At 46.7% G+C, this 23,856-nt stretch overlaps 1 protein-coding gene across 1 annotated transcript in view; it reads left to right on the top strand.

Moving 5' to 3' along the window:
- Cdhr3 (cadherin related family member 3) overlaps positions 1–23,178 on the top strand; it is a 98,297-nt gene extending 75,119 nt beyond the window's left edge. Inside the window, 13 exon segments of the mRNA XM_051166152.1 lie at positions 684–873; positions 5,408–5,579; positions 6,776–6,878; positions 7,689–7,787; positions 9,704–9,897; positions 9,899–9,931; positions 11,364–11,535; positions 12,982–13,229; positions 15,332–15,513; positions 17,657–17,670; positions 19,117–19,151; positions 21,366–21,414; positions 22,782–23,178. Of these exon segments, the coding sequence (XP_051022109.1) occupies positions 684–873; positions 5,408–5,579; positions 6,776–6,878; positions 7,689–7,787; positions 9,704–9,897; positions 9,899–9,931; positions 11,364–11,535; positions 12,982–13,229; positions 15,332–15,513; positions 17,657–17,670; positions 19,117–19,151; positions 21,366–21,414; positions 22,782–22,930 (1,640 nt within the window). The 3' untranslated portion in view covers positions 22,931–23,178.
- The last annotated feature ends 678 nt before the right edge of the window (positions 23,179–23,856 follow it).

The following is a 23,856-nucleotide window of genomic DNA, read 5'->3' as shown; positions in this document are numbered from 1 at the left end:
TTGTTGTTGAGTTTTTAAACTAAGACTCCGGTTCCAAATAATAAAAATGAAAGCAAATCTAGCTAAGCACAAGACAAGGGACATGAAGAGAAGACAGGAGAGGAGGAGAGAGGAGGGCAGGGGAAGGGAGGGGAGGGGAGAGGATGGCAGGGGAGGAGAGAGGAGAGACGAGAGAGGAGAGAGGAGAGGAGGCCTACCTCATTGGAAAGTCAGGGCAGAAGAGGGGTATGAGCCAGCCTAGCTCCAAAGATCTCAGCAGCTCAAGTCCTGGCCTTTTACCTGCAGCTCCAGTTGTAGCCTCACTCACTCTCCAAATGTATGTCTCTTAGCAACAGATTCTGCAAGAGAATCCAGCGGGTCAAACTGAAGTGAGCTATCTACCAGTTCTGCCAGCTGTGACAGTGCTGTGCCCAGGGCCCAACCCTGGAGTGTAAGCTCCGGCTTTAGAGAAGGATCAGATCAGGTGCTACAATGAATGTCAAGCCCAGAACCACACATGATTTTACAGGACGTATGTGTGTGTGTGTGTGTGTGTGTGTGTGTGTGTGTGTGTGTGTGTGTGTGTGTGTGTAGGGGCTGTTCCCAGTGTACACTGCAGTCATCATTCTGCAAGTCTTTTCCTGTCTTCTCCACGTTCCCTGTGCCTTCATTCATCCTTTGTCTTCTAACCTTTGCCTTCTCAGTGACAGGGACGATCCAAGTGGCCCGAAGGTTAGATCGAGATGCAGGAGAGCTGAGACAGAACCCCATTGTTTCCCTGGAAGTTCTGGTGAGGGACAGACCCTCTGGGGGCCAGGAGAACCGCATCCAGATAACCATCATCGTGGAAGACATCAATGACAACCCCGCAACATGCAGAAAGTTCACCTTCAGGTAGTCATGTGGGGGAATGCCTTCCTCTTGGGTGGGCCCCGGCCTCTGGCTGCTCTGATACAGCATGGCATTAGGAAGTGGCTCTCTACACGCAGATGTGCAGTGTCCTGTCTTGTTCAAAGATCTTTCCCTTTTACCCTGTCACTGTGGTCCCTCTTCGTTATTGCTTTTTTCACTTTCTACCTGCATTTCCAGTTATTTTTTTATTTCATTCCATTTGCACCACGGGCCCTCTCTGGAACGTGTCTTGTCTTTACTGATTGCCACCAGGGGTGAGACAGTGTTGTTAGCAGTTGTAGACGCTGGAGTTCAGGACTAGTGACCAGGAGCTCCCAAAGAAACCCCAGCAAATAATATAAACAAACAAAGCCAAGTAGGTGGTAAAACAAAACATCTTAGCACACCTCACACAACTCAATTGCATGTAAGTAAAAGGAAAATACAGATGCACGTGGGACAATTCTGTATGTTTTCACTTGTTCTTTGATTTATAATTATTTCACGGTAATTTAAAAGTAAAATCCTTCAATGATTATTTATTTTTATTTTATGTGTATTAGTGTTTTGCCTCCATATATATCCATGCACTGCAAGCATGCCTGGTTCCCTGCAGAGGTCAGAAGAAGTCACCAGATCCCTTCGATATTGGAGTTATGGGCAATTATTTTGAGCCTCCACATAGATGTTAGGAACTGCACCCAGTCCTCTGGATCAGCAGCAAATGTTCATAAACACTGAGCCTTCACTCCAGCTCCATAAAGTCCTTTTTGACTCTGGGTTACTATGTCTTTTAAAAACAAACAAACAAACAAACGAACGAACAAACAACCACAAAAAACTATGGCTTGTCTTCCTGCTATTTTGTCAAAAAGCCACACAATTGGGGATTCTTCCACAACAGTGTCAACCCTGTGGTTTCCATGCTAGCCAGTCTCTGGAAGTCTGGGGGCGGGCAGTTCAGGGGTGGGTGCATCTCAGCAGTGACAGCTGTGTGCAGGGTGCTCTGCATCTGAAGTGAGGCTGCCGAAGAGCAGAACAGGCCTCTCTTTTGATGACCCTATAGGCAAAGTCTCTTGGGGTATATTTGATGCTCCAAGTGACTTTAGACAGACTGAATACACAGCCTGACCACACAAAGAATCCTAGACAAAGACTGTCTGGGGTAAGCAATAGTTACTAGGTTCATTTGTTATATTTATGACCAGCTCCCCATTTCACAACTTTCACGCTTTCCTCAGGACTAGAGGATCGGTGTGGTGGCTTGCAGTCCGTTCTGCACATGCCTTAGATGCACCATGCCCACTCCCTTCCTTGCATCCCACCTTCTCCTGACCAGTATGGAGCTCTCAAAATAACGGGGGGGGGGGGGGGGTGGTGGTGGTAATGTGAAGCTGGGTTGGGGGAGGGAGTCAACTTCCTCCCTTTCTGGGCTGCCCCCTCCACATTCTGAAGGGCTCAGTTCCTGTAAGGCAGCTCTTTGCACACAATCCTCCTTGTCCCTGGGGATCCAGTTTCAGGGACTTCTCCCTCCACTGGTATTTCCCAGACTCTGGGTAGTAAGGATGCTCCACTCTTAATTAGACCTGAGAGATGCACCAGCCCTTCAGATTTCTGCACATACCCAAACACTCCTTTGTAATCATCCCTTTACTAAATCTTCTAGAATTATCCTCATTTACCATCTACTTCCTGCTGAGACCCTGGTTGATCAAATCACAAGCTAAACCATGGTATAGGTTGCTCTCCCAATTTGAGCATTCCAGATGCTCAGTCTCTGAGATGGGCAGGAGTGGGGCCATAGAGAGCGACACACACACCATCACATGCATAGTCTAAACCCATACTCTGCTTAAGGAAGTCTGGACCCTAGAGATGGAATAGAGCTTTGCAGACTCCCTCACACATCCCTTGAAAATCTACATTGTCAATGGTTCCAGCGCATGCTAGAAAATTCTTCTAGATCTATCCTAAGCCCTCCAGCTCTTCCTTCCTCCTCTGCACTGAGTGGTATCTACGCCTGCAGCAGACTGTGCTGTCTCAAGCCCCTTTGCTGGTGTTCTCTTTTCTCATCTCTGCTCATTGAATCTTCTGGCTTCTTGTGGCCCAGAGTCCCCTGAGGTAGTAGGACAGTTTGCAGGCTGCCTTCCATATTACCCGGTAACATCACAGTGTGAACGTTGTGTGTCCTCCAGGCAAGCCCACAGACTGTCCTGTTCTTGATCTTCTCTCCAGATTAGCCCTGAAATCCATCACACTAAGTCAGCCACAGCGCTGATTAGACTCATTACCGAAGATAATTCTGAACAATGCAGTCATCACCTCCAGGCTTTTCCGATGAGGGTAACTCCCAGCTGAGCTGGCGGAGGCTTAGAAGTGAACTGGGTCCAGGAAAGAGCTAGTTTCTTTCTTTGTTCTGGAAGGTGGAAATCTTCACTTCACGAGCTCAGCCTGCAATGTCCCCCAGTTATAGCAGGGCACTGTGACTTTCGGAAGTTTCTTCCGAGAGGCAGGGGAGTGGGTGGGCTGGGTGCCAGCACTCATTAACAGCAGTGGGGGAGGGGGTAGCTGGACTACCAGAGGCTGCAGGTGGGAGGGGCAGGACAGTGTGGAGGAGGGTCCTCATGTTTCCCACGTCTTCACACTGAGGGCCTGTGGCTATCCCAGGTTGATGATGAATGAGCCCAGGGCTCCAGTGGAGGCTTGTGAGGGGCTTGTAAATTGCCCAGCACTTGGCTGAAAGTGCTTTGCAAGCTGTTCATGAATAGGAGGCGGATTTGGAAAGCTGCTGGGCATAGTCACCTTTGCATGGGGAGGGCCCAGTGGTCTGTGTGCTGCTGCACTGCTTCCCTTAGAGTCAGGGGTTGATATATGAGGGGGAGTGGCTTTCCAAGAAAAATCTTTGTGGGAAAAATGCCAAGTGTGGAGAAAAATGAAAGAACATGTCAAAACTGCTGATGTAGCTTTAAGTGTTTGCCTAGGATGCAACAGGCTGAAGGCGGGGGGGGGGGGGGGGGGGAGGGAGGAAGGGAGGAAGGGGGAGAGAAAGAGAGAGAGAGAGAGAGAGAGAGAGAGAGAGAGAGAGAGAGAGAGAGAGAGAGAGAGAGAGAGAGAATAAAATGAGAATGAATGAATATGAGAGAATGAGAATGACTGAGTCTGGCACCAGGAGCCTGACTTCTTTATAAGATGGATCCCCCCGCCCCCCGCGGCTCTGCAGTTGTAATTGAAGCTTAGATCCACAAACACCCATCACCTAGATATAACCGATGGAGTTATGGGGAGCTCACCAGAGATAACTGCTTAGCCAAAGTGTATAGCCAATTAAAATTCTTTACTCATGCTAGTTGGGACCACACCCAAGTGTTTGGGGTCCTGGGTGTAACCCCAAGTATCCAGAACACAATGCTTGGAAAAGCAGAAACTCTGTCCTGCATCTTGCTGGGCAGCTGCAGGGGGGTTTCACAGAAGTAAGCAGTTTGAAGCAAGTGGTTTAACAGAAGCTAAGCTACTGGATCACACAAACAAGTTGTTTAACGGAAGCTGAGATAAGTCAGCTAGGAAATCCTGATCTTTGCTTCCCAGAGTAGAGTCAGGTACTTTTCCATGGTCTTCTCCATCAAGGAGATCAAATTCTGGTTAAACCCGAAATGGCCTCAGCGAGAGTCCAAGGTGGAGGAACCTCTGCACTGTCTTGCCCCATCACACTGGAGCTCAGGGTTTACAGTGATGATAACACAGGCAATGAAGAATCATGTCCGGAGGCTGCAGCTTTCTGAGATAAACTTTGAAACCCTCCTATGGACAAAAGTACAAACCTCTTGGGGATGCTGGGATTAGGGATACTTTCCAGAGCACACAGTAAGTATTTAATAAGTGGTCCCCAGTGAAAGGATTGATGACTAAAACCAGGCATTGCCCAGTGAAGACAGAAACAAAATGGCAGATGTGCTTTCTGCCAGTGTGGAGACCCAGGAACACCTGTCCTCTCTTCTAGAAAGCAGATGCTGTTAATTGGCCACGGCCTAACACGATCCTTGCTCCACAGTTGCCAGGCCATCACAAGAAGAGGCTGTAGCATACAGAAGGAGTCTACTTTGGTTGGTAGAGAGATACTGAGAATCAGAGGACTTGACACATTGTCATAGTCTGGGCGCTTTGAGAACCAGATGTCAATCCTTTCCTATCTTTGTCCTGTGAACAGGGCCACCCCAGACCTCCATTCCCAATCCAGCTTCTGGAGATCAGTCACTTCCAACAGGATCATGGTGGAGTGGAGGAGCTTTTCAGGTCTTGGGAGCAGACTGCCACGATCAGGCACTTAACAGGATGCTAATACTAACAGTCAGGATGCTAACACTTAACAATCAGAAAGGACTCAAGGGCAGGAATGGTGAGGCCAGAGAGGAGGGCACTGTGATAGGCAAGGACTTGCCGAATTGAAAATAAGTATAAGGATCCAGCCTCCTCCTGGGTTAGAAGGCCTACTCAGTCACCATTTGTTAGGGGAAAATATTGAATTATGTCTTTTTGCCAGCATTATGTTGCCTGAAAGAGCAGCCAACGGGACGTTGCTTTTGGACCTGAGCAAGTTCTGCTTTGATGATGACAGCGAAGCTCCAAACAACAAATTCAACTTCACCACGCCATCTGGAGTGGGGAGCAGCCACAGATTTTCACAGCATCCAGCTGGCTCTGGGAGAATTGTGGTCAGTTTATGGTCATTGCATCACTGAAAGGGCACTGGGGAAGCTGGCCCAACAGGCACGGTGCTTTTTGCCACCCTGCAGAGAGAAATTTGCAAGGCAGTCTCCTCTCAGAGCTTCGGTAACTGACAGAATTATTAGTGGCCGTGCATTCTTTATTTTACCCAGGCTTCAGCACCATTCATTACACAGAGCTGTGCTGGGGTACCTGGGACTTTGTGTGGCTTGCATTTGTGTTCTGTTTAGTGAGCCACTGTGGGCATGGCAGCGCCCCCATATACACTAGCTCTTCTGTTCTTTGAGGGCTTTCTCCTCAAATGAGGTACAAGGGAGAGAAGGCAGGGCCTGAGGCATCTGGCTAGATTCTGTATCAGAGAAGCACCAGCGAAACACAGAGGAGCGGGTAGAAAGTACAATCCAGGGCAAAGGCAGACGGAATGGCAAGGCGTGTGGAAGGTGGGCTCAGCAAGCATGTGAGGCCTCTACTCAACAGGGCTCATGCTGTAGGGTGTGGGGGACAAGAACAACGAGGAGGGACATGCCAAGTGGGTGGGTCCTGAGAGGTGTTTCCAGTGGACCTTGGGGATGAGAGCTAGCTGCCCACCACCTTTCTCTTCAGCATGCCTCCTTCTCTACCTCCCATCTCAAGCCATCTTCACACCCTGCCCCAGAGAGTAATGGTATCCTAAAAAACTTCTACTTGGGGGGTAGAATTCATATTTTTGTAGGTTATTAGTCCATATCTACCACTTAAAGTGTAGGAACAACTAAAAAGCATCACAGGATAAAAGTGAACACTGTCAACATTTTGATGTATTTTTCTTGTTTCTTTTCTGTGTGGTTTTATCTGTCTGTCTGTCTGTTCGTCCATCCATCCATCTATCTGTATAAGTATGTTAAATAGTGGAACTGTTCTTGTATAAATTCTGCATTTCTTCCACTGACCTGAAGATGGGACCTTGTTTGTTAGATAGTGGCGCCAGCTGTGTGGACATCTTTGGACATAGATGTTTCTCTGCTGGTAAATCCTGAGTAAGTTCTCTAGCTGGCCGCTGTCTCAGAGCTCCTCTGGAGACCTGGCAAATGCTTTCCCAAAGGATGCTGACAATTTACACAGCCACTAACTGTATGAACATAGATCTGTCAGTTCAATAATAGACCTGTTTATCCATCGTGATCTATTATCTGTTTTGGCCTAGTTGATTGGTGATCTAGATTATGAAAATCCAAGCAACCTTGCATCTGGCAACAAGTACAGTGTGATGATCCAGGTGCAGGATGCCGCCCCTCCATACTATAAAAGCAAGTACCCTTTTGTCTTATTTCATATGGGGTCTTCCTCGGGCATCAGTGATTAAACTGTGCTGGGTATTTCTAGGTTACACCAATCAGGCCCCAACAGCTACTTCCCCTTAGCACTTGGGTATTCTAAGGGTCTCTTGGCCTTCTGTCTTGTTCTTTTCCCACACAGAATCACCATTTCTGTCAGTGATTTTTTTTTATAAACGGAAATGCCAATATACAGCACCTGTCAAGCTCGTGTTTAAACTCTTGGGTTTGGCACAAGTACTTCCACGACCTGGCCTAACTCTATAGCTCCAACCCCTCCCCTCCAACTTCCCTTTTCTTCAGCTGTGCCAAGCACTTGCACCTGCCCTCCCTCCCCGAGAATCAAGGAGGTTTATATGGTAGTGGTGTTGCAGTGGCTAGAACTCTTCCTCCCATCCCATAGTATTCCTCCTTTCCGTAGTATCCCCATTTCACAATATCATATTCCACACTTTTCCTCTTTTCATAGTATCCCCATACCTCACTGTCCACCATTAGACACTATCCCCCACTGCTCACTATCCCCGTCACACACCACCCCTACTCCACACCACCCCACTACACACCACCCCTGTTCCACACTGCCTCCATTTTCATACTGGCTCGTTTGGCTCTCTCAGTCTTTGTCAGGCTCATCCTATCCTTCCTCCTCCAGGCTCCATAGCAGCCTGTATTTGTGTCAGGGAGCCTTCAGCTAAGAGTCTCAAAATGTGAGCTTCAAAATGCTCACTCAACAAATGAGTACAGGTTCTGATTTCAGTTTGTCTCGTTTTCCGTTTTTAGATAACATCTACATTTCTATTCTAACAAGCCCAGAAAACGAATTTCCTCTCCTCTTTGATAGACCTTCCTACATGTTTGATGTGGCAGAAACAAGACCAGGTAGGTAGGGGTCAAGTCCCAGGTCATAGACTCTTGCCAGGCCGCACCTGTCTTCAGGCTCTGTAGAGGCATGGCTCCTGTCAGGAGTTCAGGGTTGTTTTATTACCCCTCTTCTCCACCCCACCCCCACCCCATTGCTCTCGCCACTGCCGAGTGCAACATGGATTTGAAAACATAATTAAACGGCATTGCTCCGAATGCCATGATTGCTTCCTTGTCTGTCTGTGCATTCCATTAACCCGACAATCTTTAGTGTGGTAGACTAAGCTTCTCTTGGTCTCCTCTATGATTTCTAACCAGCTTACTCAGAGTTGGGATTTTCAGCCAGGGAAAAATCTTCCGACTTCTCTAGTTTCTTTAAAGGCAAAATGAGAGCACTTTCTCCCCCTGTTCTTAGTTCACTGGCAGTCTCATTTTCTGCCTTTATATGTTACTCTGATTATTTTTTTAAAAAATTTTTATTAATTTATTCTTGTTACATCTCAATGGTTATCATTACCCTGATTCTTATGGGCTATTCTCCCATCCAGAAAAGATTCTCATGAGTGACATGGTGGCACATGCCTGTAATCCTAGCCCTTGGGAGGTGAAGGCAAGAGGAAGAAGAGGTCAGGGCCATCTGCTCTTACATAGCAAGTTCAAAATCAATGTGGACTACTTGTGACCCTATGGGAACATGAGCATACACACACACACACACACACACACACACACACACACACACACACACACACACCCTCCACACACATGGGAGAGGGAGAGGGAGGAGACACATACACACACACACACTCCACATACATGGGAGAGGGAGAGGGAGGAGAGAGAGAGAGAGACAGAGAGACAGACAGAGACAGAGACAGACAGAGGAGGGGGAGTGCCCGAGCCTCTGCTTCCCAGCTTGAGTTTCTCTTCCTCTCCCCTGACTTGAAGGTAATATTATGTTTCTGTTATCTAGCATGTTCTGTCAAATCCTCCCCAGCCTTGTACCTTGAGATCATGGATATTTCTTCTATAATGAAAAACCGAACCAAATCAAAAACAGGGCACCCCTCAAAATTATTTTGTTCATTTTATTCTCCAGATGACAGTCTCTATTTTCTGACATGGCTTCAAAACAAAACACAACGAGATGGTCCAGGGAACACATTTAGCTCCTTATACCTTGCCCAGTGCGTTCTATATGTTCAATAGGACCAACTATTTCATAAATCCACTGATCTCACTACTCTGGTCATCTTCTCTGGGTCACACACGTGATGCTACCCTGCAGAGTTGACTGCCAGGTCTCTGGCCCATAGGAGTGTATTTAATGATAACTTTCACAAAGGAAGCAGCTCAGAACTTCAGCAGCCTAGCAACACTAGTAAAATAAGCAGGAAGAACAGACTTTAAACATCTATAGTCTGTATTCATCAACTGCTACATTCTTTTTTTAAAGATTTATTTATTGGTATTTTATGTGTTTGAATGTTTTGCCTGCATGTATGATAGTGCTTTGTTTGAATGTCTGGTGCTTGCAGAAACAGAAAGAGGGTGTCAGCTCTCCCCAAACTGGAGTTACAGATTGTTGCAAGCCACCACGCAGGTGCTGGAAATCAAATCTGTGTCCTCTGAAAGAGCAACTGGTGTTCCTAACCACCATCTCTTCAGCCCCAAGAACTCATTATGAAATATTTGAAAAATGCAAGAGACTTTTAGAAATGATTACTGTTAAAAGCTGGGTGTGGGGATGGCATGCTCATTTGCATTATTTAAATTTAATATTTAAATGTAATATATAAAACATACAGACTTCTGACAACTAGAAAGTTTACAAAAGTCTGCCAATGGCAGTGAGGATAGCTCTACCCTCCCTCCTTCCCCTCTTCTCCCCCTTACCAAGTCAGTATTAATTGTTGTACTCTCTGTTCCTGCAGGCAGAACCCGGGTTGGGCAGGTGAGAGCCACTGACGCAGATTTTCCCCAGAGGCAAGTGGTGTATTCCATATCCAGAGGAGGGGCCAGCCTCCAGTACCCAAACATATTTTGGATTAATCCCAAGACTGGAGAACTTCAACTAGTAACCAAAGCAGACCATGAAACCACTCCTGTCTACGTTCTCACAGTCGAGGGCCACCAACGGCGAGGACTGGAACGCAGTCACTGTGAGTGTGGCTGTTGGGTCTCTTGACACACACCCAGCTGGTTGACTCAGGGTCTGCCTCATACCCTCACCATGTGGCTACAGCAGATGGGTACATAAAGAGAAGAGTAGATAGCAGTTCCCAGGATGTAAAAAGCATCCACAGTTTTATTTGCGGCTCATGTTTGTGAGTGACTAAGAAAAATGCTAAGACTTGGGGGCTGGAGAGATGGCTCAGAGGTTAAGAGTGCTGACTGCTCTTCCAGAGGTCCTGAGTTCAATTCCCAGCAACCACATGGTGGCTCACAACCATCTATAATGAGATCTGATGCCCTCTTCTGACATGTACATGGGCATGCAGATAGAACACTCATACATGACAATAAATAAATAAATCTTTTTTAAAAAGTGCTAAGACTTATGGCAAGACATTGGTCTTGCTGAACCCACAAAAGCCACTTTGTGGAACAAAGTTCCTCCTAGGGCCCTTTAAATCTTGCTTTCCTTCGATGGGCTGGCGGTGAGTGGCAAGCAGCCAGAGTGCTTGGTTTTGTAGTTCATCTCTTCCTGAAACAGCCTTGCCTGTTTCTGCCCCCACCGCCATGCACACCAGATGGGACAGATATTATAATGCTGCTGTCACTCAACCATGTACCTGGATGATAAAATCACTGACAGTGGCCTCTGGTGAAGAGAGGTACCCTTTTGCTTCTGGTTCTGAAAATTCAAGCCCATCTGATTGGTCCTTTGGGTGAGGGTGGCATGTGGTAGGAATATGTATTTTAGATAATGTTCATGCTTCAAGAGCCAGGAAGCATGTATTTGCATACTCTACATGTACACACACACACACACAGGCACATACACACGCATGTGCACACACACCCCAGAGAAGCTAACAACAAAGGATTTGGAGCAACACAAAACTACACTCAGCCTCTCACTATTTGAGAGACTTTATGTCAATCATTTGCCATCTCTCAGCTACCTTTTTCTCATCTGTAGGTAGGAGCTATCGTGTTCTCTCTCACACAGGAGGTTAAGTCAGTGAATTCATGTAAATTGCACACTCCACACAGTAAGCACTCAGTACAGTTTAGCTCTTGAGGCTTGGGCTGATGAAATGGCTTAGCATGTAAATGCAGGTGCTGCCAGACCTGGAAACTTGAGTCCGATCATTGGGATCCAGGTGGGGAAAGGAAGGAACTTCCAGCCACAAGTTGCCCTCTGACTTCTGCCCGCACAGCACATACACACACATACACACACACGCGCGCGCGCACACATACACACACGCACATGCACACACCACACGCACACATACACACACGTGAACAAACACACGCACACATATACACACATGAACACACACACACACCACACACACACACACACCACACATACACACTGAATAAAATGTAATGATAACTTAAACCGCCCTCCTGTCGTTCTAGGTCACTGTGAACGTCATTGCCGAGAATGATGAAAAGCCAGTATGTACCCCAAATTTTCACTTCATGGTCATCCCAGTGGATCTAAAAGTTGGCACAAACATTCAGAATTTCAAGCTGACGTGCACTGACCTTGATTCTAGCCCTGGCTCTTTCCGCTACTCCATTGGCTCAGGTACTGTACTTGCTAGCAACAGTTCTGGGCCGTTCAGGGAGGAAAAGGACAGTGGGTCTCTGCTCATGCACTGGCATGGGCACAGTGTGGGGATGGGAGGGGAGGCAGGGCTAAGGGATCCGAGGGCCCCTAGGCCTCCCAGGACCCCGTCAGCTGCTCTGTCTCATCTGGTTCTCCCAGAACCTCCCATTATCAGACACCCCTCACATGCCTGATGCAAGGCCCCAGGAAGCATGCATCCTTTTAGTGGAATATTCTCCCCAAATTCCCAGAATGAAAAAAATTTTTTTCTTTTCTACCTCTCTATCTCAACTACCTCTTTTCCTTAAAAAAAAAAAAAAAAAAAAAAAAAAGCCATGGGGGAAGGGACTCCCAGACTTCCCTCAGGATAAGACTAGATTAAATAAATTAAACGCATTTTGAAACACGTCCTCAGCAATACTCTTATGCTCCATTCATTTTTCTCTCTTTAAAAATATGCCATTGTGGGAAGAAAGGGGGAAAAAGAGCACCCCCTCAATGGAAATGAGACCAAAATAGCTCTTCTAATGAAGTGCTGGGGCCAGAGATTTAAACCCAAACAAGCAGAACAATTCCACAAGAAAGACTGAAAATCCATCTCTGCTGCCTGCTGAGCCTTGCAGAGCAGTGGGAGGCTTCTGAGCACTGTGCCACAAAGCCCAGGGGCAGACGCTGCCTGGAGACCGCGGCCCGTGCTGAGGACGGAAATAATCCATACTGAGAGTCCTGAGCACTTCACGGAGCACTTTGCTGCTGAGGGAGTAAAAATTGCATCACCTGCTCCATTTACTGGTTGTCAGTCAGTAATGAGTCTGAAGACACCGGAGGATGAGCAAGAACCTTGCTTGGGCTGGCATTCTTATTCTTCTTGCCCCAGGCATCTTCAAGTTGTGGGTACCAACAGAGCGGTGTGCACGTGCGTCCTGCGTGCGTGCGTGCGTGCGTGCGTGCGTGCGTGTATAGGCAGCAGGTTGGGTGAATTTACAAGGACGTGGGCATAAAAGTCCTTGCAGTATTAGGACGTGGCTTCCTTTAGAGAACTCCACGACCCCCTGTCACCAGCATGTCCAGACAGGCTCCACAAAAGGCAAAGGGTGAACTTGGCCCATGCTTAGGAGTATGACTTACTCCAAAGTCTTGTTGCCCACTCATTGGCTTCAGTAGGCGTTACATATGTTGCCCTTAAATAAGTGCTAACAGGAGCTGCAGCAGGCCGATTAACTCTCTTCCTGGTGACCCTGAAAGAGATGTTCTTTATCCACTCCATCCTTAATTGCAGGATATCACAGACTCAACCCTGTTACATAAAAAAATAAAAGTGTGGACATTCGAGGGAATAATAAAAAAAATGCATTTTCCCTCTAAATCTTTATTTTATCCTCTTTTTTGTTTTTTATCAACATTCCTGGGTCAAATCTCATTTAGGCAACATCAACAGTCATTTCACCTTCTCTCCCAATGCTGGCTCCAACGTATCACGCCTGCTGCTTGCATCTCACTTTGACTATAGCAGCCTTGATGAGATCAGGGACTACCAGCTGCTCGTCTACATTACTGATGACAACTTGCTGTCTGGCAGAACAAAAGCTGAGGCTCATGTTGAAACAGGGACAGTGACACTGAGTGTTAAAGTCATTCCTCACCCAACCACGATCATCACCACAACTCCCAGGGTAAGGATCTGGGGACCTGTCATCTCTAGCCGTAAGTTCTTAGGATTTATGACGTTGGAACTCTTTGGCCCAGAAGTGTGAGGCAGACAGATAAGTGGATGGAAACCTGTGTGAGAGCTTGGACGCACAGCTACTGACGTCTCAGAGTAAAGAAAAATGTGTCTGTGTGGGGACATGTGGTAGACCAAGCATTGACCGCTGTGGTAAAGACCGATGTGGGAAAAAGCCTGAGGCAAGCAACTTAAATTAGAAAACATTATTTTGGCTCATAGTTTTTGAAATTTCAGAGCATGGGCTGTGGGCCTGTGGTGAGGGACAGTATCAAGGCAGAGAGGGTGAGGGAGGGCATCAGTGCTGAGAGGGTGTGCTTTCCTACACCCCCCCACTCCTCCTCTTCCTCCCCTCCCCCTCCCTTCAAATCCCCCTCCTCTTAGAAAACTGCCCATGAATGAGGCTATCATCTGCTTCTTGGAGTCCTGCCAATAGCTGGTAATGTTCACCTCTCCTCTATTGTAGTAAGTAAATCCCAATGAGCAGAGTGGTGATGGCACACATCTTTAATCCTAGCAGGCAGAGGCAGGTGGATCTCTTGAGTTTGAGGCTTGGTCTACAGAGTGAGTTCCAAGACATTCAGGACTACACAGAGAACCCCTGTCTCAGGAAACAAAACAAACAAAAGGAAAGAGAGGGGGAGGGGAGGAGACAGGAGGGAGGGAGGGAGGAAGCAAGGGAGGAAGAGATAGAAAGGAAAGAAAGTATTTAGCTCACAATTTTAGAGGGCTTGTAACCAAGGTTTCTTTGCCTTGTACACTTGGGCAAAATATTGCAGCATCAGGAGTGTGTGATGGAGGAGGCCCATCAGCTCTTGACTTAACAAGAAGCAGAGAGCTGGAAGGGGCCAGAAAGCAGGTATGGGCTTTGTAGGCACATTCTCAGTCACCCAGTACCTATAGATTTTTAGGCTTTCCCTCCTAAAACTTCCAGGTCCTCATGAAGTAGTGCTACCAGCTTGAGGAGCAAGCAGTCCCAACACTTGTAGGGACTCCTTTTTTAATTTATTCAATCACATGTCTGCGTGGTCACCACATACATGCAGAAGCCCACAGAGGCCAGAAGAGGGCGTTGGGTTCTATAGAAACTTGAGTCACAGGTGGCTGAGTCAGCTGATGTGAGTGCTGAGAACCAAACCTGGGTCCTCCTCAAAGCAGTAAATGCTCTTAACTGCTTAACTATGCCTACAGCTTCTCCACTGAGATTTTTATGGCTATTTATTTGATGTGAGAGTGTGTATGTGTGTGTGTGTATGTGTGTGTCCCACACATGTGTGTCACAGCTTACATGTAGAAATAAGAGGATAACTTGTAAGAGTCATTGCTCCCTTCATGCTTGGCAGGTTCTAGGGATCAAAGCCAGGTCATCAGGTTTGGCAGCAAACACCATTACCCACTGAGCCTGTGGGGTTTCACACTCCAACCACAACAAACACTGAGGTCCTTCACTGTGGGAAAAGCTGGCAGGCTCTCCTTGGGAAGAAATTGCCAAGTCTCTTAGGTTCACAGCGTAACCCACCGTGACATTTCCAATTCTGAAATCTCTATGACTTGTTTGTTATCTGTCTCCCACTCTAGGAAGCAGATTCTGAACTTGAAGTTTCACTGTGATCACAGCCCACTCATCTGGCAGTGGCAGCTGTATCGAGTGAACACTGAAAAGCCTACAAGGTGTTAAAATTAAAAAAAACAAAAAACAAAAAACAGCTTTCATGGCTCCTGCCTTCCCAGTGAGAGACAACGGCTAAATTAGTCCCTGGATTATGCTGCGTTGCACCAGAGAAATTGCTAGTGGACCTTTGAGCTCTGAGGGAGGGGAAGAGAGACAGACAGTGTACTTAAGTCAGGAACTGATGTGCAGTTTCCTAATTTTTCTGGGTTTTGACATAATGCATAGAAGATAAATAGGCCAGGGCTGGAAGTAGCAGGATCTACAAGCTCACTGGTCCCAGATTTGCAGAACAGGGAGTGGCCTAGACACTGCACACATGGGAATGCCGAATGTCAAAGATGCTTCCACTCCACTCACTCTCCCGTTCTTTGTCCTTCAAGCCCAGGATCACCTACCACATCCTCAGGGAAAACATATACTCGCCATCAGCCTGGTATGTGCCGTTCACCGTCACTCTGGGCTCCATGGTGTTTGTGGGTCTTCTGGGGTTCCTGATGGTCCAGCTGGTCAAAGCCATCTATAGACATTGCTCCTCCACTACCAGGAAGGACAAGAAACCTCAGTAAGTGCTGGTGGGCTGGGACTTCCCGTGTGTGTGTGTGTGTGTGTGTGTGTGTGTGTGTGTGTGTGTGTATGTGTGTGTGTATGTGTGTGTGTATGTGTGTGTATGTGTATGTGTGTGTGTATGTGTGTGTATATGTGTGTGTGTATGTGTGTGTGTATGTGTGTGTGTGTGTATGTGTGTGTGTATGTGTATGTGTGTGTATGTGTATGTGTGTGTGTATGTGTGTGTATATGTGTGTGTGTATGTGTGTGTGTGTATGTGTGTGTGTATGTGTGTGTATGTGTATGTGTGTGTATGTGTGTGTGTATGTGTGTGTATGTGTGTGTGTATGTGTGTGTATGTGTGTGTGTGTATGTGTGTGTATGTGTGTGCATGTGTATGTGTGTGTGTATGTGTGCGTGTGTGTGTGTGTGTGTGTGTGTGTGTGTTTGGGTTTTGTTTGTATGGGGCAGGGTACCTGGCTTGAAGGAAAAGAATAGGAGATGAAGGGAAGGAATTCCAGCTGCCCCTGGGCCTGGGGCACCACTTTGTCACCTGTGACAAAGCTGGAACACTTGTCCTTTGGCTTTCTCTGGCAACTTACCTTGGTCATGATGGGATCTAGAGAAAGTGGGCTGCCAGCCTTCCAGTGACCTTGCACTGACTAAGTGCATCAGAAAAGCTCTAGTGTGAGTATCAGTAGACTACAATGTGCTCTTCTCTGCAGAGTGTTTATAGGAAGGAATGGAATTAAAGGAAGCAAAAACAAAACAACAAAAACAGATTAGGAAATGAAACTCTGGGTGCCAGTGACTCGCTTAGGCCTTTGTGTCACTAGGCCATCTTTGTTCTCTTGTGTGTGACACCGCCCCTCCCCCCATCCCACCCTCTTGGAAACACAGTAACTGCTTGCCAGGTTTCTCTACTCTCTACCCTCACCTGCTCAGGAACGGGATTCCTAAGAGAACCTTTGTGTGTCACAGACTTCTCCTAGGGCCAGATTATTCTCAGTAACTTTGACAGCCAGAGCACTATGGCTGTGAGCCAGGTTTTTTTGGAGTTGGTCAAGTTCCAGGTTCAAATCTGAGCTCTCTCATTTTCTGGGCACCTGACTTGGGGCACGTGAGACTCTCTAGGCATTGGTTTCCTTCCCTGTAAAGCCAGCCAACTAAGCAAGTAAATGAGACGAGAGCACCGGGTAGTGTTCCTGACAACAAGCAAATGCGTCCATCACCAGGGCAATGTTCTTGAAGTTGGTGCAGTTTTAACGTCATAGCCACAACCAAGACCCAGTGAACTCAGGATCCTAGATCCTAAATTTAACCATAGGCCCAAATGTCCTGGGAGGCGGATGCCCTGACATGCAGGTCTTCTTACTGGCAAAAAGTAATGAATTATAAGACTCAAATTCAGTATTTGAAGATTAACTATAACTGTCAAGTAATTTTAAGTGTCTGGATGCAAGACAGTATAAAAGCTTAAAGGTGAGTATAACGTTTTACTGTATTTATTGAGGGAAGTTCATGCATTGGCAACTTTGACGTCAGGCTCCTATTTACATTGTAAATACAGTTTTCAGCATGGCCCAACCTGAAAGAGAAAAAATAGGGAGGAATTCAGACTCAGATTTGTTCTCTCTGAAAGTTAGTAGTAGCAGGTGGCACACAGCACTTGTCAAATAGTGAGGAACAAAATTAGAATTATTGAATCCAAGGTTGTTATGAGAAGGGCATTGGGAACCTAGGCCTGCTCTTTCAGGCTATAGGACACTAAAGTTACTTGTTGGCCCTCTAGCCTCCCTGCTGTGAGCCAACTTCTCTGCTCTGATGGCTACTAGGGAGGAAAAAATGCAAAGAAGGAAGGACTGGTGGTCCCACTGGGCTGGTTGTGCCTTCTCCAAAGTCATTGTATTTCCTGGAGTTGTATGAAGCAATAGTTTCAAACTTAGATCCTCTGTAGTTCCAGGCTATCAATTGCCGAACTGCTTGGTTTAGAACAGGGCTAGTAACCAAAGCTTTTTGAGCCCTATCTCTGGCCCATTATCAGACTAGTCCCCAAATTCCAAGAAGCCACTTGCCTTGAGGTCCTGTGTTCGCTATCATCTATGTGTATCTGTGTGGAATACTGTCCAGCCAATTAATGTTCTTCCTTTCCCCTGTAGGACAAAGAAAGGAGGTACGTACAATGCATTTTCTCAGTTTGTTTGCTGTTTTTGTTTTGTTTTGTTTTGTTTGTTTTGCTTACTCTGTTATACTATGTTAAAAGGCCCAATTTGGGGTTCAATCGGGGAATATCCATGTCTTGAATGGGGAAGCAAAGGGCATCTCTTGCTGGAGCAAGGAAGGGCCAGGGGCGGGGTGCCTGGTGCCTTTGGCGTACTTGGCCCACTCACTGTGGCCTTGCATGCTTTCTACACATGTTCATCTCTGGACAGCTCAGCTTAATCATCTAAGTCTGTCTCCCGTGGAACCATGTTCAGACATCATAAGGGCCTCTGCATGTGTTACACACAGCCAGCATTTCCTGGCTGCTGCCCACTGAGGGGGCGACCACTCCCAAGGACAGTGGATGCTGTCTTGAACAAGTACCTCTTTTGAAAGAAGAGTGACAGTTTCTTCTCCAATTGTAATGGATTTGATCGTTTTTATGAAATTTTAAATTCATTTGCTTAGACTATTAATTGGTAAATTGAGCAAGATATACTGAAGCCCCAGGACCAAAGAGATACCTCATCCTAACCCTAGCCAAGAGTTGTCACCTCAAGGCGACTCCAAGCTATGGGAAGAGACAGAAGATAGAATTGTTAAATAACAATAATAATTTAGTAATAATAATTTTTTTAAAAAGTTTGCTTAAGTCATTCCACTCATGGGGGTGTTGATAAGCACAAAGTACATAAGAGCAAGGTTCAAAATTTGATTATAATGGTTATTGATCACATGGAGAGAGAGTGTCTTAATAACGGAAATGTCATAGACTGCCTTCAAACCTAGGTTTTGTTTGTTTGTTTGTTTTAGGTAGATTTATTCATTTCACTCTGTGTGAGGGTTGGCCTGCGTGTGAATATGTGCACATATGTATGCTTGATGCCCTCAGAGGTAAGAAGAGGGCACTAGAGCCGCTGGAAAGGAGTAATGGATGATTGTGAACCACCATGTGGGTGCTGGGAATTGAACCTGCGTCCTCTGCAAGAAGAGTAAAAGTGCTCTTTGTCATGGAGTCATCTCTCCAGCCCCAAACTTAGTTATTTTTAACCAGGATGTAGAAAGTGTATGTCAAAAAATCCTTTGTTATGAACATACAGTGTTTCTTTCTTATTTCTAAATCCATTTGAGAGTTAATTTCCTAGGACCAGTATTAATAATCTGGGGGGAGGAAAAAGGTTTTAAAATTAAATCATGTGCTGTGCATAAACATGTACGTTTTCTGAGGAAACTGAAAGCTGTCAACTAACAGGTCTGCATCAAAGAAACAAACAAACAAACAAACAAACAAAAAACTTTGTCTTGTCTCTAAGACCGAAGTCAAATCCTGTTCAGGGAAATCCACTGTGGGTGTGGAACTTTAAGGTCAGTTTAGCATCTGAGGAGCTTCAATGGCAGCCTGTTCTTTTCCCTGCAGACATGAAGAATGTGAAGAGGACTGTGGTGGTGAGTGTGGTCAGCCACAGGAACCTTGCCCAGGAGCTGGGGAGTGGCACCCTGTCTCTGTCTACACACACACAGAGAGAAACCAGGCCTTGGAGGAGTATTTATGCATTCTGGGAAGCTCTTGTGCGTTTGGCCACTGACACGGCTTGCTGCATGGCGAATTCCTGATAGGATTCCTTCCCTCACTGAACGTGTCTACTGATATGTTTGCTCTGGGTTTCATAAATATTGAGTAGTGGTGTTTATTATCCATACCAGCTCTCCTCCACCAGAGTGTGTGGGAGAAGGAGAGCTCACAGAGCAGAACTAGAGCGCCAGCATTCCACAGCATTTAATAGCGTCGGAGTCTTCCACAACCTTGCAAGAAAGTGACAGAGAAAGTGTGCAGCTTGGTTCCACCTACCCTTTAGCTGCAGGACCCTGAAAACCCTCAAACCTCTGGAAGCTTCAGATTCCTCACTAGGAAATGCGAGGGAAGACACCCACACTGAGGCAATAGCTGGGGACATCTCATGAAAAGTGCCAGCTGTCTCACTATGTGAAGCCAGCAGGCTGGCCAGAGTCACACCCTCACTGTCGGGGATTTCTGTGGGGCTCCCAGTTCCAGAGGACTGCATCCATGACCATCATGGTGGGGTACATAGCAGCAGGCAAGCAGGCACGGCACCGGAGCGGTAGTTGAGAGCTTACATCTTAAGACACAGCCATGAGGGAGAGAGGGAATGGGGTGGAAATGGCACGGGCTTTTAAAATCTGAAAGACCACCCTCAGTGATACATCTTCTTCAGTAAGACCACGCCTCCTAATCCTGTTCAGATGGTTCTACCAACAAGTAATCAAACATATGAGCCTATGGGGGGCCATTCTCACTCAAACCAGCGCAGTCATCCTACTCTCTTTTGCGTTCCCTTACTGAGCCTGACGTGCTCGTTGGGAAGAGAGAAAGCTTGCTAACTTCCCTTATCTCTTCTTCGCCTCCCCCATGATAAACGTTGCTATGATCTAAGACACATACTTTTGGTGACTATGTATCATGAGGGGGTCAGTGCAGCTAAAGGGAGATCTTTGCTTTACTCAACATCTTAGTGCTTCTATTTCCAGCTTCATCTATTAGTGGGAGGAGGGAACAGCCTGGGCCTCCAAGGTCTTACCATCTAAAAGAAGCTCCCTAGGGTACCTGGGTAATACCACTCACAGATGACTTAAAATCATGCCACATCGATCTATTAAACAAGTAACCCCTTATGACATAAAACGTGGGGCTTCATAGATGATCTAGTAGGCAAAACACATACAATTCTCCTTCAGCATCCAAGAGCTATGGAGAAGTGAGGGAGGGTGGTTCCTGTAAGGAAAAAGCTATATTGAAAGACTACTGCTCTCCTAATAGCTTCTTGCTAGCATACGGAAGACCTTAATTTTTTTGGAGTATCATATAGTGAAAAGCTGTCCCTTGGGTTGGGGTCAGGCACTTTTAGGCAGAGCTCAGATCAGGGTGATGTCATGAAATACCAATCATGGAGGGTGGGGCTTAGGGAAGGCCTTGCTGCAGCACTGTTGGCTTTTGTGAGGGCAAGCAGCAGGGCAAGGTAGGTAGCTAAAGGTAAGAGTACCTGGCTGGGATGCCAAGGCCCAAGGGAAGTGCTCCTGTGAGCTCTCTTCCAACTCTGCCTGACAGTGATGCACTGGGATGGTGCGAGTCTTGGTCCAAGGCACTTGATGTTGGCTCTTGATTTTACATAGATTACATAACATTTTCTCAGAACTCTTAACCCACACAGACCTGGATTCATTGCTTGCCACCTGTGTCCCACAGCAGCTGACACCTCTCCTGTCACAGCCATGTGTCTTCATTTTAACCCCTGTTTATCAGTGGCAAGTTATGTAGACAGACATGCCTGCCTGGCTCACTGTGGTGTCCCTAACATATGGCTCAGTGCCTGTTGGATAAATCGGTCTCTCAAAGCTTTGAGCAAGGAAAGCCAGGCATGATGGTAAACGCCTGTAATTCCATTACTTAGGAGGTAGAACCAGGAAGGGCAGGCTTGGCTACATATCAAGTTCAAGGGTAGTCTGGGCTTAGCCTTGTCTTTAAAAAAAATAGTAATAAATAAGTAAAAATAAAATAAGCTTTGAGTGAGGAGCCCAGGCTGTGAGGATGGGTGGCCTTGCCTGAGGAGAACCAATGGAATTGTGCTTGAAGCAGTATCTTTCCCTTAGGAATCTATCCAGATGGACACTCTCTTTGATGGAGAAGCCGTAGACCCAGGTAACCATATGGCATTACTACCTATGGGGATGCTTTGTGTGTTCCTGGCTAGAAGAGTCAGGAAGAATGTCTAGCATTCTTCTTTTAACTACTGTTCAACACCCTGGACAGTCATCCATAGTGGGAGGCTGACCCTTTGAGACTATAGCATGGCTGAGGTGGGTGCTGAGTGGAGCTGGAGCAGACTTGTGGGCTCAGCCCTTCCCACCTGCAGGTCTGTTCTCCGGGATGTGATTTCTTCCCCCACTTCCTATTTACAAACCAACTTAGCAAACCAGTGAGTTCAAGAAGTCATATATTTTCCCCCTACTCACTGATGCCGTCGCACCTACCCAGTCCTTCCTGCATGCTTGAAGTAAGCACCGTTTTATTTAGTAGCAGAAGAAGTGGCAAGTTTGGCTCCCCCACCCCCAGATCAGGGCCAAGAACTTGGTTGAGATGATGAGCATAAGGTAAAACCCGGCCTCCAGAGTTCTCATTGCCCCCTGAAATCAGCTCCAAATTTAGCTGCTTTACACACGTCCCTCCGCTGACAAAGGCTCAATTATAGACGTGAATAAAGGGAAGGAAACCAAATTCAGGAGGCAAGTGCGCTGGCTCCCTGCCACCCTCATCTGCAAACGGCTCCAGTCCTCAGAAGGAGGATGGCTCCTCTCCAGTGAGAAGCTGCTGCTATTGGAATTAAATTTCCCTCTATTATTAGGTACTTGTTACCATAATGTGCCCACATTAGCATAAGTGCTGGTGGGATCCTGAGCCGAGAGAGGCCACTTGTGTTGTGTTGCTGTGGCAGGCAGGAGCCGGCCTGGCCTCAAACCCAAGCTTACAAAGAAAAAGCCAGGGAGGACTTTCACAGTTCTTGTGTGCCAGAGAGAAGAAAAGGGGACGGAAGGTGCCAACTGGCCTAATGTGAGCAAACACATCAATTAGTGTCTGTCGGCTCTAACGAGGTACAAGTGGCTGTCCTTCCTCATCACCAGGTCAGTTTGTCTGTGCCTACCCTCTCTGCCAGCCAGATGTAAATAGGAATCACAAGGATCCCAGTGGGTAAGCCCAATAGAAATTGGACCCAGTTTATTTGATGGCCATGAGGAAGTGGGGATTTACATGTCCCCCCCCACCCCATCTTGGACATGAGATGGTGATGGAGCCCACAGACCTTCCTATCCAGAGAAGCACCCTGTATCTGAGCTGCACAGCTTGGGGGAAAGGTGGGCCTGGGATGGGCTCCTCACAAACTGCTCTCTATCTCAGGGGGTCCCCAACACTTCTGCAATCATCAGAACAGAACAGAGGAGAAATGGGTGCCGATAGAATTGTTTAATTTTTTTATGTCTTATATGATTGCTTTATTATCTGCCCTTTAGTGACTGGAGAAATATATGAATTCAACTCAAAAACTGGTGCCAGAAAGTGGAAAGGCCCAATAACCCAGCTGCCCAATTGGCCGGAGCTCAGTCCCCAGCACAGAGGCACAGGTGGAGATGGGACTGTCCCTAAACACACAGGAAAATAACAGGTGTGTTATTTGCCAGCCCCCTCATGAGGGGCAGGGCAAGCCCGTGTGTGTGCCGGAGGTGGGGGAGGTACCTCCTTAAATTCCACAGGGACAGTGGCCGTGTTTGGTACAAGTGCACAATGCGGGCTAAGGGGATTCAGACAACCAGGTTCCCAAGTAGGGATCTGCCAACATATTTAAAAATATTTCTGAAATGGAATTTGATTACACATTGGCCTTTTCCTGCAATGGCACAGGAGGTTTTCTCTCTCTAGGTTCACAACTATCTGTGCTCATCATCCGGAGAAGTGACATTGAATGCCAAGTTGCCCTCCCACCTTGTGTCTTCGCAATGGTGGCCAGGAAGTCCTTTCAGCTCAGCCTCACACCTTGTTTTCTCTGAATACACCTGTCCTTGTGTTCACCTATAAATACAGCTCAACACTGTACACCTTTGTGGGTGAGTCATAAGTCATTTTTGGAAGACATAGACGGTACACAGTACATTTGGGAAGAAGAAATATGCTATTATTTTATACACTTTAGTTTTATTTGGATGCGTCTTGCATTTGGCAAACCATGTTCACCCTGTTAATATGCAGGTTTCTCTCGGAGACAACCACTATTCTCTTTATCATCATAGATTAGTTCTGTCTTTTAAAAACTCATGAAAATGGGAGACTATCACGCTGAACTCCCAGCAGGAGTCTAGTTCCCCTCTAATGCCCTCTATGACTTTGCCCCAGTTGGAGGAGGAGAGCCGTGGTTGGACACTGCCGCAGCGCTCTAAGGTGGTGGCTCCAGTGTGTGTTCCAGGAGCAAAGACTTGAGGTCCAGTTGCTCTGCCTCCTTACCAACTCTTGGGATTGTCAGCCCTTCTCTTTTCAGCCACTCCAATGTGACCCATGAAGTGAAATACATTTTCTCAAAGCTGAAATAACAAC

This window comes from Acomys russatus, chromosome 1, assembly GCF_903995435.1.
Source record: "Acomys russatus chromosome 1, mAcoRus1.1, whole genome shotgun sequence".
NCBI lineage: Eukaryota > Metazoa > Chordata > Mammalia > Rodentia > Muridae > Acomys > Acomys russatus.
This window is presented reverse-complemented; position numbering and strand designations above follow the sequence as displayed.